Genomic DNA, 17528 nt, shown 5'->3' with positions numbered 1-17528 from the left:
CAACAAAACAATTATTTACACAATCATGGGATTGAAACAATTTTGTTAGTTCAGAACCTTTGCTGCAGTTAACATTAAATTTGTTCCTCTGATCACCGCATGTTTTCGTGGAGTATTAAACGTACATCGGTAGTATATTTTATATTCTTTATAAAGGTCTGGGTCTGCAGGGTGAAATATTAATTAGTTATACTAAAAGACAGAGTATCTTGAACGTCATCCATGCAGATATACAATCTGATCTATGTGCGCAAGAACGTCATTTTGACCGTCAGATTTAGCTTCCACAAGAATTGTTTTGTTGTATGAGCTATAAAATTCAAACAGTTACAATGTTTCCTACCTAAAATAGAGTTGTTACTGTTAATATTTGTTATATGCTCTATCTTACTATTCACCATCGTCTTGTAAATTCGAAGAATCATTAATATCCCATGTGAGATGGAGTGTGAGAACAATTCTGTGTTAAATTATACGACGCATTTATATATGAAATGGTCAGTTTCGGTGGGTTACGGATTTATTTGCTATGTTACCTTGCAAGCGTACCAGAGTCATGCATATCAATGTAATGTCCTGTCCTAATGCTATGCCGGTAGACACAGAAAAAAATGTATTGGAGGTTGTACAAAATTTGAAATCGTTATAGAAATACAGACACTAATGACTTACAACGTATACAAAGTAATGCTTTTTGCCGCAAGGTAGTCTCTTTTCTAAAACAGTAATAATAATATTAGTTTTGCATACAAATATTTTTTTTATAGTTTTGTACTAGATAAAGTCTAAATATGTGAGATGTGTACTACTTTTGACATAAATCATTTTGTGCCACGTATTTAAAGTGCAAGGGATAGCTTCGTAAACTGACCCCTGTAAAATGTATTACCCTCAGACCATTTTGTGACTTTTTCACCTATTATAGTTTACTAATTAAGGATTTCGATATAATTATGAACAGTGTGTTTTGGCCTTGTGCTGTGAATCATATACATCACTTATAATTGCTCTGCAAGATGTATATAGTGAAATACCAAGATGAAGAGAAAGCAACCCAAAGCATTACGTATAATGTCTGCAGGATGGAAACTATTTTGAATTGCTACAAGCTGTCTAGTACACAGTACTAGTTAAGGATTTCGATATATTTATGAACAGTGTCTTTTCGGTCTTGTGCTGTACTTGAAACAGCTGTGAATCATATACATCACTCATGGTTACTCTGCAAGATGTAAATAGTGAAATACAAAGAAGAAGAGAAGGCAACCCAAATCAGTACGTAGAATGTCTGTAGGATGGAAACTATTTTGAATTGCAACAAGCTGTTTGGTACACAGTAATTTGCAAACTCATCACCTAGAATAAGGGTTTGATAGTGCGCAGTGAAATTTGCATGGTGCCAAAAATGACCTTTGGACGTGAATTTGTGTTTATTGGAAATTCTATGCTTGCGTCGATCCCATTTAAGATCAGTATCTATTTTATATTTCCGTTGTTAAACTTTAATAACATGATTTTTTATGTCGACTATTTGACTCCATGCACCTTAAGTTGTCAGATTCATTCATTTATTGATATGCGTATACATATAAATCGCATTCACGTAATTTCCTTTCAGCCTGATCTGATCCAACACGGGTTCGATCCTGTTCCAGCAGTACAATAACCATTGTTTGGCCATTGACGACCGTAGTTGCTATATAACATCTTGATATTTAGCATGTCAAAGCCAATAATTGTAACTAGACATGACTTTTAAACTTTTAAACAAGTAAAACATTTGACTTTAATGTTTAGTTCAACTAATGTTTGAGAGAGCACTAAGATGATTCCTCAGTACGGAAAGTAGCACTCTCCTGATGTTCTCTCTACCAAGAACATAGGAACGGTGCAATGAATGCCTGGTACAATTTAAAAACGGATTCTTAAAACTATCATATATTTTTAACAAAACCAAATGGAAATGTAGGTATCGTACAACTATACGTTTTGTCCTCTTTGATTGGGCAAATCAGGAGAGGAGTAACATCCAGTAAACGCTACCAAACGACCGTACAACAAATGTTTACTGATTTTTGAGCATTTGCTACTTTGTTCACCTAACGTATTCCTGCAAACTTTGAAACCGCTTTCTTGTGTGCGACTATCTTTTCGAATGATCACGTTTGTATGGAAGTACACAAGTGGTGAGAATGTTAAGATTTAAGGTCAAGTTCTCGCTGAAGCTTAAGTACCATATCTATATATAGAAACTGAAATATATTCGACTCTCAATTCTGATTAAAATTTGGATCAGTTCGTGATATTGTGTCATGACATATGTGTGCCTGAAGATAAGAAGACCAATATAAACGATGTGGTTCAACACCAGTTGTCACACGGGTCTGGTATCTGAATCTCCCTATTAACAAAATGAAGAGCATCGTCATATTTGCTGCCATCATGGGTCTGTCTTACCAGGTATGTAAACTGACATAATCATACGTTGCATTCGATGTAGACTGGTGCAGATTCTTTGCCTATCAACATTTTCGTGTGCCGCAACTGATTTCTCCTTTCATAAAACTGAATAATCAGGAAATCACGTTGTTTTTTTGTTTAAGCACAAAATCAAATCGTACGCAATTGTTTTTATCAGAACGTAAATAATTTTGATGATTGCAACGTTACGTTTATTATGTCTTAATTTACACAACATAACATACGATGTACGATGAAGATGCATTCAATTCCCTAGTGTTATACTCTGTCTCTCTCTCTCTCTCTCTCTCTCTCTCTCTCTCTCTATATATATATATATATATATATATGAGCGAGAGAGAAGACTTAATTATATCTTGTAAGTTATGAATCACCCCATAGGCGATCGTTCAATCAGAAGACTACCGTAGTACATCGAATGTTTAAATAAATGCTGTGTTTAAATGAAGGGTGTTCGCAATTATATTTAAATGGATTTCAATACGTCTACTGCTGGGTAAAATAATCCCAATCGTTAAAATCTTTCAAAACTTTCTTCTGTACGGCTTGTGTTGATAAATTGGTAGACTTAAATAACGATTTTCTCAATTGTATTTCGACAACAAGACATAACATTTCACACGTACCAAGGTGTTCCTGGCACATCCATGTGACTAGAGAATGACAGTGCTTCCATTATTTTATTTTATCCTATTGGCGTTTATGTTGTCCAATTTGCAATATTTCCTAATAACGGTTCCAATTCTCCGCTAATGCACATTCAATAACTTCATCTATCTGGCCAATCAATTCTGTATTCGGTGAATAACTTCTGTATTCGGTGAATAACTACTGAGACAAAGAAAGCACTTACTGAGCCTGGTCTGTAGATCATTTATAAATGACTGGGCCTTGATATCCCACGGGGTGTCAAAATAACTAATAACTTCTGACACAATAACATTATATAGCATTGTACATGTAGAATATTGCTGAAAGTTTCGCATTCCGGTATCATCAAAATAGAGTCCCTGCTAGAAGATACATAAATTGTATTAGTAATTAAGAGAAGTCTAAATATTAAATTTCATTCAAGTTCCAGATAAGTATAACTAAGCGCAGTAAAAAGTATACATTAATTAAAAATTGCAGCGTAAACATTTTAAGTTTTGTTTTTGTGTCCTAAAATGAACAATGTTTTCTGAAAACGCGCTGTTATTATGTTTTGACTTTCAGTGTTCAGCAACATCGAAGGTCTTCACCTGTATCTCTTAGAACTGTTTCTAAGTTATTTATCATATAAATTAAAGCAATAACCAATTAGAATATTGTCCTAAATCGTAGTGCAATAACCAATTACAATACTGTCATAAATTGTAGTGCAATAACCAATTACAATACTGTCCTAAGTCGTAGTGCAATAACCAATTAGAATACTGTCTTAAATCGTAGTGCAATAACCAATTAGAATACTGTCCTAAATCGAAGTGCAATAACCAGTTACAATACTGACCTAAATCGTAGTGCAATAACCAATTACAATACTGTCCTAAATCGTAGTGCAATAACCAATTAGAATACTGTCCTAAGTCGTAGTGCAATAACCAATTAGAATACTGTCTTAAATCGTAGTGCAATAACCAATTAGAATACTGTCCTAAATCGAAGTGCAATAACCAATTACAATACTGTCCTAAATCGTAGTGCAATAACCAATTACAATACTGTCCTAAATCTTAGTGCAATAACCAATTAGAATACTGTCCTAAATCGAAGTGCAATAACCAGTTAAAATACTGTCCTATATCGTAGTGCAATAGCCAATTAAAATACTGTCCTAAATCTTAGTGCAATAACCAATTAGAATACTGTCCTAAGTCGTAGTGCAATAACCAATTAGAATACTGTCCTAAATCTTAGTGCAATAACCAACTGGAATACTGTCCTAAATCGTAGTACACATTAAATCACACAGAATCAAAACCAATAAGTCATATACCATGATGAACATCTTTTCAAAGAGAAACATTTGAACCGCTAGGAAGGATGGACTTTGCTTCGATGCAGTCAGAACTTATCTCAATCCTTACATCGAGATGAGAAGGAAAAAAAGCTTCACTAGAATTGGCAGGAATATACATTTTAAAAAATTGATTGGGTGATTCGCCTCTGGCGTAGTACACCACATATGTTGTGACAGAAAAGGCGTTCAATGTTTTGATTGTGACTTCGCCTCCTCGACCGCTTTGTTGTACTATATGAACAACGTAGTTTCGAATATAGTTCTCAATTGTCTCTAATTACTTCCACGAATCTTTCTTTACTTGCCCAGTGATGTTCCGATTGACTCTAACGGAACGTATTAATTATGATTCAGTGGCATGCTATTTTTGACATTAATACCTGTTGATAAACTTGTCATTGCTCTAGTTATTAGAAAGTAAGTTATTGTTGAGATAAACTCGATAGTGTTCACACCATTCTGCTCAGCGTGAATTATATTGCCTGAATCACACCTGATACTGATCATATTCCATCAGTATACTGAAATAAGTACATTGCTGGAGTCAGTGAAACATTTGTGTAATACTGGAGGTAATATTGGATGGTATGTTGACATTTTCGGGACAGGTGTTATAGCTAGCAGTGGTATATTTTCATTTGATTTTCTAAGGGAGGGCTGTAACTTTCCTCCTCTTCCACATCAAGATATTTCATTTTCAAGTAATGTAATGGTTGACTTTATTTTTGTAGAAATCAGAGCAAGATATTTGTTCAAGTTAGCTGGGGGCCGGAATGTTTGTTACAAGAAAATTCTATCTCACGTCGATGAAAATGTGATGGTTATTTACTTAGTTGTATTTTTTTCCAATGTTTAGTGGAGATGCAAATTGAATGTTTCTCTTTCAGATGACTACGGTTCATCACACGGTTCACCACACTCGTGGCACACACACAAATGCGCCGCACACTACCCATGAGCCAAGTGTAGTGCAGCAGTACGTCTTTCATTATGACTACACGACGGTTGGTTCTCTCTCTCTCCCTCTCTCTCTCTCTCTCTCTCTCTCTCCACATAAACATCCACAAAGAAAGAAAAAAAAACATACACAAGGACATAAAAGCGTGCACTGATGCAGACAGAGAGATATAGACATCCATTATATACCACAAAGCTAGTCCAAACTGGTACTTGAATAAACCGGTGAATGTTTTAGTCGCTAGCAAAAGTTTATCCCATATTTCGATGTGTATTAAGCAATAGCGTATTTATCTTAAAATACTAACCATAGTATGGAGGTATACTGTCTACTCTGTTACCATGTCTTGGCAGTGCGCTGTCTAACCTGTAAACGTGTCAGGGCGGTACACTGTCTACTCTGTAACCATACCATGGCGGCACACTGTCAACTCTGTTACCATGTCTTGGAGGTAGACTGTCAACTCTGTTACCATGTCTTGGAGGTACACTGTCTAATACGTTACCATGTCTTGGAGGTACACTGTCTACTACGTTACCATGTCATGGCAGTGCGCTGTCTAACCTGTAAACGTGTCAGGGCGGTACACTGTCTACTCTGTAACCATACCATGGCGGCACACTGTCAACTCTGTTACCAAGTCTTGGAGGTATACTGTCTACTACGTTACCCAGTCGGGAAGGTATGCTGTCAACTCTGTTACCTGTTAGGGCCGTAAGCTGTCTACTTTCTTACCGTGTATGAATGTATTCTGTCTACACTGCTACAATGTCATGCTGGTGCACTGCCCATTATGTTTCATTATCATACCTTTAGACTGTCTACTCTGTTATTTCGTATCCATATCTGGTCCAAATCAACACTATTCTAACAGTTACGTCTTTTTGGATCAGATTGCAGGAGGATTATCTCATTGCAACGCTGTAATCAACAAACAGCGATAATCTTAAAAGGAAAATTAAATCTTTGATATATGTGATTTAAATGAATATGATACAGGACAGGAAACAATTGCCCAAACTACATTTAAACTCACTGGTCTGCTTATGAAGCATCAGTGATTAATTTAAACATGGATACTGTATGCGATTATTTTAAACATGGATACTGTATACGATTATTTTAAACATGGATACTGTATACGATTATTTTAAACATGGATACTGTATACGATTATTTTAAACATGGGTATTGTATACGTTTATTTTAAACATGGATACTGTATACGATTATTTTAAACATGTATACTGTATACGATTATTTTAAACATGGATACTGTATACGATTATTTCCCCAGTATACTTCTACAGATCTTGTTCGGTACTGAACTTTACAGTCTGTCCAAATCCAAAAGCAGACTGTTATACAAAAGTATCTACCAATACAAATTAACAGTGATGTCCCTATCAGAGGTTATCAAATATGTTTGATGAGATGAAAAGTTTAAGAAAGCAACGTGCCGTGGCAAACAGATTTCACATTTGAGACAGTACCGGTACCTGATTACTCGCTGTAACCGAGAAGGGGTGCGTATCACGCCTTCTCCTCACATTCTAAGAAAGTAACGATTTTTGAGCCAAGAATGCCTACATCAATGCTAAAAGGACCACCAATACAAACTCAAACAGTCAAAAATTTTCTCAAAATATTTAGAGGCAATATTTATTAAGACTAAGAAAGTCGCCATGTTTATATACAGTTTTATCGTACACTAAGCAGCGTCAAGTCAATCGCCGACACACCACTCTTCTGATCCGCCGTTGATATAAAACTAACCGGGATCTGATAACAAGGACCAACACAGATTTTTAAAAAAATAGTATGCAAACGAACATACGATCAGAATGTATAGAGACACAAGGAATTAGTTTATATGACAAGTTATTCAAATCCCGCCACCCACCCCACCCCCGCACCTTTTACTACTGAAGTATGGCAAGATACCACTCTTCACTCTAAGATTTAACTGCAAAACATTTGTTATTTCAAATAATCAGGTTATCAATATATTACTGCAGATACGTGCAATATTCCGTGTGAAAGAAAATTATATCCGGATTTATTCTAAACGATACAAAAACGGTGAAACATTCGAGTCACTTGCAACTAACTGCCACCGTATTACCTAACCGGAATTGATTAAACTTCGTCACGGGTTCGGATAATTACTCTTTTTCACAGGTGAAGATGAAATCGCTGAATTCTGAGTATTAGTAAAGTCTTCAAATGTCAAAAACAGAAAAGCGTAATCGATAAATTCTCTGCGAACAATGTTTTTCAAAGCACAACATTGAGTACAGAAATTCTTCACAGTTTCCGTCAAATAAAATCACTTGGACACATTGTTTGTTTTTATTTAAAGACAATCATGTCATACACCGTTGATATGCTTTGACTAATTTCAGTGCAATGGCAACATATTGTATCGATCTATTATCCGATAATCTGTATGTTAATATATGCGATTTCCAATCATTACGCAGCTAGATTAAATACAATAATTCAGTCATAGTTTGGAATACAAGTCTAAAAAATCTGCATTGACCTTTATTGACTTCATAATTTAGCTTGCGGTAAATACATTGCAATGTATGGTTATCTTTATCTTTCTCTCATGAAGCTATAGAATTATATGTAAAATGTACATGAGTTTGCAATGACATGGATCGTGGAGGTTAACCGGAAGATTCAACGGGACCATGATAACTAACGAAAATCGAAGAAATAATAATTTATTTCAATTCTAAGCATATGGAGTGAAAATTGGCCATACTTTAAACAAAATAACTTTAGTGGAACCTGAGCTAAAAGGTAACCTATCTAAAGTCTAAATCCGTCTTTTACATCTGTTCCTGAGAGTAGCCGCTTAAACAGTTTCACCATGTTTGTATATATGTGTAAATGTATACGGGAACATACTTACCCACACACACACACACACACACACACACACACACAGACATTCATACATACATACATACATACATACATACATTAGAAAGCATAAATTAACATTTTGTACCTAAATACTGCTCTGAGGTTATAGAGGATTCATTCAAGGACGTTCAGGATTTTATTATTGTGGTACGTCAAGACTAATTCAAGACTAACGGTGGATCAAAACATTCAAAAATATTAGAATTCATTCGAAATCTTCGTTACTTTTGAATTTATGATAAAACAAGTAAGAGTTTTGGGGATTTAATTCACAATGCTTACTTTTAAAATTTCGCTTTGTACGTAAATTGTTTATTAGGTTTACAGGCATGATTGTGTTGCTTATATCAGTTGCTTAGTTTAAGACCAAATTGTCGTTATAAACCATATTTACATGCATACATACATACATGCATACATACATACATGCATACATACATACATACATACATACATACATACATAGGTAGCTTCACGTGACTAAAGAATTATTTTAATTGTCTTCAAAAATAGATTGAAATACTTAGAAAATCACACAATGCTTTTGTTACGAAATTTATCAAACGTAGTTTTGATAACTTTTAATTTGTGAGCGAAAAAGGCAAAACAATCAAATTATCTGGATTTGCCTTTATTTCAAATCGATTAATAGCATAACCGAATGTTATTCACGTTATGTTCACGTTTTATGTAACTTCAGTGAGTGTGTTTCTTGTTTGACCATGCAATTACTTACTTCATTCCCAATATATCTGATGTTTCCGATAATGTTCGGTATTATGTCACGGCTGTAATACATAAAAGTTCATCTTGAAACGAATTTTGTTCATGATTTGAAAAAACTCATATAATCTCGAGCTTTTCCGTCAACAGACAACAAGTAGAAAGTATGTTTTTGATGGCAATATTGGAAATTTGATCACGTGACCACAACATGGTTTCAACCGAATTATGCAGGCAAAATTGCTGTAATTAGCGAGAAAGGCAGGATGTGCTACGAATATAGTTATTCTAGTAAATGACCGAACTCTCAGCCATAGTACATAATTTGAACGTATTAATCCACCGTATGAATTACACTGGATGTTTGGGCTTTGATACGGGCAACTTTTCAAAACTTGGTACAAATACGTTTCCCATTACATTCTAAAGAAGGGTACCGAACCTGGCGGAGAATTGAGTGAATTATAGTCAGATATAGGTCATATCAATGGTTTCATGGGATATATATATATATATATATATATATATATATATATATATATATATATATATATATATATATATATATATATATATATATATATATTCTTTACAGCATAAGATGGTTGTTCACAAAGACAAGAATTGCTTCATCTTCCTGTTGACCGACCAAGAGAGAATGGATGTGCATACTGACTCCGGACTAACAGCTCTTGAGGTAATATATACGCTATTATGTTCAAAGGTTGATGGGCGGTGTTATGTGTGCATGAATACTGTTAATGGGTATTTGTTTAGAAACGCTTGTGTATTATCTTTGAAATCTATAGTATTCACATATCTCCAGTTTTTTTTACCCACTACCAACTTTAAAAATAAAAGGAGTGATGCACAAAACTGAATTATTTCATTCATTGACTTTTACTTTCTAACCTTACTATCGCCAAGGTATCTATAATGCTGTTGAATTAATGGCGATTCAACGAAAACTGAAGTTTCCTATGTCAACTAGCATGCAGACTTCTTGCAGTCCATTTCTAGAATAGTCTGTTTTAGTGGAACATGTGTCTTCTGCGTCTAATACTTGCTATGTTTAATGCTTAGGTCTCTTGTAATGGGGGCAAGAATACGTTTAAGCAGGAAACGTTTATGAAGTTTAACAAGAGTTGCAATTTGTATTTTTATCGCACTAATGCAATATCATAGTTATTGTATTAACTCTGGCCAGTTTATATATACGTTAACTCCAGTTTCAAACTGAAAATGAAGTAAACATAACTTGAAAAGGAGAAAGAAAACATAATTGTGTAAATTATAATTAACTCGATATTACATTAAATATCAATACTTTCTTAATGACGAAAATCTATGATTTACATAAGATCTTCCAGGTGAATATATTTCTTTACATAATACAATAATTTTGTTTCATAAATATATGCCCCATTTAATACAAACTCCATTTTTGTTTACAGATAAAGGTCATTAGCTTATATTTTCCAGAAACAAATGAAAGTTATTTAAATATTGCAGATATTTTTTTTCATCTTCAGAATCCTCTTTTGTTCTGCCGTTTTGCTCATCTATCTTCGCCAATCGGCCCTCTTGTGTTTTATTCCCCTTTCCATTGCATGGTACCCACATTGTATACAACACATGGTCAACGTTTTGTTACATTTACTTCTTGTGTGATATTTGTAATGTCTGACAGTAGCAGAAAGCTCAGATAGCTCCAGTTGTTGTTGTTGTTGTTGTAGGGTTTAACGCCATTTTTCAGCACTCGATAGGCTATACATGGCGGCCAGTATTAATGGTGGAGGAAGATCCCGGGAAAACCCTGGAAAGAACCACCGACCCAAGAGAAGCTACGAGCAAGCAGCTCCGATTGTATTGGGCAGCTTTAGCTAAATGCACGCATTGAAGTGCAACATGCAGTTGATCATTATATACAGAATAAATCATTGTGGATCATCATATACAGAATAAATCATTGTGGATCATTATATACAGAATAAATCATTGTGGATCATTATATACAGAATAAATCATTGTGGATCATTATATACAGAATAAATCATTGTGGATCATAATATAAGGGATATATCACAGTCAGTATCTACATTAGCTACCTTTGTACTCTGCATATCATTTTTAGGCACTGGTGAGTTGGAAGGTGTAATAATGGTTTTATCATTTTTATTTGTTATTCTCCACATCAGTATGAAAGATTATTTCAGCAACTATGTACTGGTTTGTATGTTTTCTTCGTGGCGAATTTGGTCTCATACACTCCACTTCCTTTGCTTCGCTCTGCTCAATCCTTCCTGCATAGAATTTCGAGAGGACGCTTTCTTTCTGTATCAGAGATATCGTCAGCATATAGTTTACATAAAGAAAAACATTAAAATATTCACAAGTTCAAAAATTTGCAATTTAATCAACAGGCTAATGTTATCCAATCATGATCTCAGCAATATTAATATCAGAAAACTGTTTTGTTTCTCTGGAAAGACAATCGTTTAACATGTCGTAAGATAATGAAATCTCAACATTATAACTAAATTGTTAGGGCTCAGTGGACTTATTATTCGTGATGTTCTGAATTTTCTTAAGACAATAATGTGCACTTTATATATTTTGGCAGGTAACCCTTCCCCATGCAAAAGTAGAGAAAAACATTCATGATATCTGTTCATAACTATATTTCTTAAGCTTCTTTACTGGCCATTCAATTGATATAGCAGTCGAAATCCAATTGGACATATATTTGAAACATTTGATAATAGATACAAACGCAAATAGGTTACCTCTTAAATGTAATAATAGAAGAGAAAAACACGTTTTACTAGTATAAATACATCAAACGTCTATAAGTTCAACAAGTGCATCACATTGTGTATGTAGTTACAGCAGGAAATGTCATGAACTATGAAAAAAACATTCCTATAGGAAAGGAGATAGTGGTAGGTATGCCACATGAATTAAAATTAGTTTATATCTAGAGAGAGTTAAATATCGAAAAGATGTTTTCGACGACGCCGAAAATCCACTCGAGCAGACAAGACACGAGTCTTTGATTTCAGATAAACTTATATATGATGTTGGTCAAGTCGGTTTTGACGTAGGATACAGATTTGAACACTCTTTGTACGGCCTGATCTAGGATCAAAAAAGAGGGAAGAAAAAGAGCGTATGATGCATTAAAAATTGCATAATGTTAAGTTAAGAGATCTAGAATAATGCCTTTCTAAGCAGGATAAAATAGCGCATATTATTTAAAATAAAAACAATATGCTTTGTGTGTCTGTCCTCGTCAAACTTTGTGTAGCATTCATGGATCAAAAATGCAATTGATAACCAGCAATTTAGTATGGGCTTCTGGGATGGAAATTAGAGCTGTTACAATTTCATATGTATTCAAGAAAAAGAAACAAATGATTGGAAGAGAAAGATAATAAACTGCGGTACAATTATTTGGAGGAAAAACAGAGATGGTCTACAGATAAATTTTGCCAAGATATATATGAAGTGATTGGAATTTAAAGAAAATGCTAGAGAAGGAGATTATATATCTAATGCAATTTTACAAGAAGAATGCAAAAAATTAACCCGCTCTTTATATAACCATGAAAATAGGAATTATGTTTCAAAAAATCAGTTGAAGAAATGCAATGATTCCATACTGAAAGATCATCTTGAAATATTACATTACATTCTTATTTTAAGAATCTTTATAAACTTGTAGAAGTAGACGAGATGTTTAAATATCATTTTTATCTCGCAATACGAATTACCTGAATTCAACATAAATGAGAAAAATTAAATTGAAGGATTACCTACGTGCGATGAATTGATGTTCAGTTTTATCAAAATGAAAAACTACAAGACTCCATGCTCCGATGTCAATACCTCTGAATGTTTTCAAAGAAATTAAATGTTTACAATTTTTATAAAGATTTAAGTTAACTTTCATTCGTTATCTAAGTTTTAGACCATATAAGGATAAAAAGGTATCAGCCCCTCTAAAAGAAGGAACAATAACTTCGGCTGAATTTTTCAACGTTATATAAATTTCAGTTTTCAGTGGGAAGAACGATATCAACGTCTCTAAAAGAGGCAGCAATAACTTCTATACCAAAAGGCAATAAGAATAAATTATTACTAAACAACTGGAGGCCGATGTATTTGTTAAATATAACATAAAACTTCGCAGCGCAACTACTGGAAAAATAATTAAGAAAATTGTGTACCAAACCTGATGTACCTACATCAAATGGATTAGATAGATAGATAGATAGATAGATAGATAGATAGATAGATAGATAGACAGACAGACAGACAGACAGACAGATAGATAGATAGATAGATAGATAGATAGATAGATAGATAGATGGAAAGTTATAAGAATTATTTATGTCATAACGCAATATGAAGAAGAAAAGAATTTCCCTGGTTTTCTTCTCGTTGTCGGTTTTGAATGAGATTTCGATACTGTTTCATAGAAATATACAGATAAAGTTCTTCATTTTGCAATTGTGGACCGAAATTGAGAAATTTGATTGAACACTAATATCCACTCTCATGTCACGGTGAACAGTCACGTTACAAAACGGTTTCCTGTTGAACGCGGTTGCAGGCAAGGTGATAACGCCATATGTTTCATTGTATGTGCCGAGCATCTAGGAGATATGATTAGGTTAAGTTCCAAAGTCAAAGAGGTTAAACTTGATAATATAAAATATATTTCAACCCAAATTGCAGATGACATATCTATTTTTTAAATGTTACTTAAATGTCTTTTAGAGCTCCACGGTCTTGGTATTAAAGTTGAAAATACTAGAGCCGATTGGGAAAGAAAAAAGAAACCATGCATCGATAAGATTCTTCAGGAAATTCGTGAATTCTGGAAGGGTTGTTTTCATTCTGCTTGACATTAAATTCACATCACATTTACGACAAAACGAATTAAAATTCTAAAACACAATTGAAGAAATTAAACATCTTCTTTTGCTGGTCCAAACGTAACTTGCACTATTCAGAAAATTTACTGTTATAAACAGTCTTGCTGTGTCCAAGGTAAATCATTTGATTTATAGTTTACATAATACATCCTAAACTGTTATGAATAAACATAATCAAATTTATTTTAATTTATTATATAATAAATCTAAACATAAGATAATAACCTCGTCTATACTCAGGAATGATTTAAGGCATTGATTGGCATTGACACACACACACACACACACACATACATGCATATATACATATATGTATTTGTGTTTATGGAATTAAATTTGCTAGACTTCAAGAGGTTTGAAAATAATAATTAAGGATGTTTTGATCAGTTGGTTTAAACTTCAAGAAATCAACAAGCCTAAAACTTAATGGCTTCAGATTGTAAAATTCTGCTACGTTTAGTCTTTCACATAAAAGTGGCTGGACAACACAGTATTTATTGGTGTATAAGGTACTTATCTTAAATGATTTTAATTGCAGACTCTGACTTGAATTCTTCATACAAATGTTCTTTAACAAAATAAATACGAATTAGGCAGGACAAGTTATGTCCATTTTGTTGAGTAACAAAATAATCACTTTGTTGTTTATTTGATGATTGCGCTAATGTTAAAATATTTTTTGAATACACGTGTTCATATGCATAGTGTACATTTTAACGCCACAGCAGTATATATAATATATTATCAAAACAAAACCATTGAAAGTTTAAATTTTATTTTATTTTCAAAAGAACTAACAATTGAAATTGCATACTAGCATTAAAACACCAAACGTGGAAACATTTAAGACATAAATATAATATTAGTACAAATTAGAAACGTATAATGAACACAAAAATAATTGCTTTTTATGAATTATTAGGATTAACTGTAATGAATGTGATTTGGAAAAGTGTTGTCTCAGGCAGGATGTCTCAGATAGGGGACAGGACTAACATACCCAACATACCAGTCTAGACTAGTATACAGTTTTTTAACTTTCATGGGGGAGAGACTGAACATATTGATTGTCGGCCCAAAAAACTCTATCATTTGTTCATTCAGTCATTTATCCTACCAATCTCCTCATGTCATGTTCTAAAAGGATTGCATCTATCGCTCACATACACAGACACACACACACACACACACACACACACAGACACACACAAATGCATCAGTAGAACGAAATAACACTCCCCTGCAATGGTTCGTGTGTTTCCTAGATATGTATATCCATTAACCTTAAAACCGATTTCTCGCACCTTTACATTTATTTTCAAGGTGCTTGTAGGTGTTTAAATGCATTATGTGTGCATAAGATATTTTTGGTTTTTCAGGTCCAGTTCCTGCAAATGATTGGTACTGGCACAAAGACTGTGGTAGACAAGGCCTCCTTGGAACATAGTATTACACAAGCTTGTGGAGCAAACATTCAACATTACTACACCGTCGCCTAGATCATGTGGTTTTGAAATAAAATACATGTAACATACGCAATTTATTTTGTAACGTGTTCTTCATATACAACTTTTGCTCAACATTTCTCATGTTTATAGATGGACAATGTAAATATGTATGCCAATTTGCATCAAAAATTTCTATTCTTCCATCTATACTCTATTTTGATTTGTCATTATTTAATTGAACAATATGGGACCACATTTTGGAAAATAAAAACTTTAACAGGTGGCTGCCAACTTAGAAACTGGCACTAAGGGAGAAAATGGTAGTTCAGTCTCATAAAGGTCCACAAGTTTAAAAGTATGGACTATTAATTCGCTACAAGGGGGAATTTATTGTTTAAAGTATTCATTGATTTAACAATTTGGGACTGTCTCGTGAATAGGGGAATTAACAAGAGGTTCGATTCTGACTAACACTCGCACTGACAAACACACCGTCTTTCAAACCAACATCCACATTCACTTATCAGCACCCATCACTACTAACACACCGCCTTAATCATCAACACCCAAGCGTATTTACCGTGACACAGCCTTATGCACCAGCACCACACCCACAAAACAACACCCACACATACTGACCAGCACATATTCTTTCTAACCTGATGATAACAGGATAAAGTAAATATAAACAGTTTTTTTTAAATAATGGAATAGATCCTCTTTTCTGAGAGATCGGTTTGGCCCTATAAAGACATTTGTATGGCTGTCATTGCTCGTTATAGTGGCAATTCCTCCAGAATCTTGTTCCTCAAGCAGTACATCTCTGTTTCCATTGGCCTTCGCTCATAGGTCTCACGGAAACTGAGATCTGCAAGATAGGCTAATCAGTTGTTGCAGTTGCTCAAAATTCCTTACCATATTTTTTTACTTTATTTCATGAACACAAATTTTGAAAATGAATAGTTTATTTTAATTAACCCCGATTCCCTACTAACTCGATTGAACAAAACGTTGAGTAAGAAATACAAGCATACCTATATCGAAAACACTAAATTCTTTTGAAAACTATAATCAAAAACAAATGCAAAAAGTTAAACATGAACATTTTTGCTAGTAAGGCTGACAGAGTTAGCAAGTGCGACACGGATTCTGTAGATTTGGAGAAAAGAAATTACCATTGATAGGCTTTGTTTCTGAACTTAATAAAACAACATTTCATATTGATCACTAAACCACATTTATCTGGTTGTAATTGAGTGATACCTAGGTCAGTTATAATTCAGGTATGTTGACTCAGTCTCTCTATGAACAAAATGAAGAGTGTTATCATCATAACTGCACTCATCGGTCTTTCTCATCAGGTTAATATTACGTTTACTGCCCTCATCGGTCTTTCCCATCAGGTTAATATTACGTTTACTGCCCTCATCGCTCTGTCATATCAGGTAAATAGCATGTTTACTCCCTCGGCGGTCAGACCTGCAAGGTAAATACCATCTTTAATGCCTCGTCGGTCAGACCTGCCAGGTGAATATCACCTTTACTGCCCTCGTCGGTCAGACCTGCCAGGTAAATATCACCTTTACTGCCCTCGTCGGTCAGACCTGCCACGTAAATATCACCTTTAATGCCCTCATCGGTCAGACCTGCCAGGTAAATATCACTTTTACTGCCTTCGTCGGTCAGACCTGCCAGGTAATTATCACCTTTAATGCCCTCGTCGGTCAGACCTGCCAGGTAAATATCACCTTTACTGCCTCGTCGATCAGCACAAACAAGTACATAGGAATCTCATACTATAAAACAGACTTTGATGTACGTAATTATCTTTGTTTTGCGGAACCTAAGCAAAACAGTAGCTTTACAGTGCCTAATAGCCATTTAGGTCGGGCTTCATTAAAAAATATGTTATGTCTTATTTTACATAAGATAACATAATTAATAATTACAAATATATAAATAATAAACATAACATAAGCCATTTGAATTTCCATCTTTAATTAAACAGTGAAGAGGCAATTGTAAACAAATTAGAAGAT

The 17528-nt window shown here is 34.1% G+C and overlaps 1 protein-coding gene across 1 annotated transcript; it reads left to right on the top strand.

The window, feature by feature from the left end:
* Positions 1 to 2267: 2267 nt before the first annotated feature.
* LOC149789535 (uncharacterized) lies at positions 2268 to 15573 on the top strand. The gene is made up of 4 exons (XM_089973304.1): positions 2268 to 2460; positions 5371 to 5487; positions 9697 to 9798; positions 15421 to 15573. The coding sequence occupies exons 1-4, from the start codon at positions 2413 to 2415 to the stop codon at positions 15538 to 15540; spliced, it is 387 nt and encodes a 128-aa protein (XP_089829430.1). The 5' UTR covers positions 2268 to 2412; the 3' UTR covers positions 15541 to 15573.
* The last annotated feature ends 1955 nt before the right edge of the window (positions 15574 to 17528 follow it).

The sequence above is a fragment of the Sinohyriopsis cumingii genome, chromosome 10 (assembly GCF_028554795.1).
Source record: "Sinohyriopsis cumingii isolate HCF-2022 chromosome 10, ASM2855479v2, whole genome shotgun sequence".
NCBI lineage: Eukaryota > Metazoa > Mollusca > Bivalvia > Unionida > Unionidae > Sinohyriopsis > Sinohyriopsis cumingii.
This window is presented reverse-complemented; position numbering and strand designations above follow the sequence as displayed.

What these genes read in the sequence shown, in the direction of transcription:
- LOC149789535 (XM_089973304.1), top strand. Translation starts at nt 2,413, where the DNA reads ATGAAGAGCATCGTCATATTTGCTGCCATCATGGGTCTGTCTTACCAG. An exon ending in TTCATTATGACTACACGACG is followed by an intron (nt 5,488 to 9,696) that starts GTTGGTTCTCTC and finishes TATTCTTTACAG; the next exon opens with CATAAGATGGTTGTTCACAA. An exon ending in CCGGACTAACAGCTCTTGAG is followed by an intron (nt 9,799 to 15,420) that starts GTAATATATACG and finishes TTGGTTTTTCAG; the next exon opens with GTCCAGTTCCTGCAAATGAT.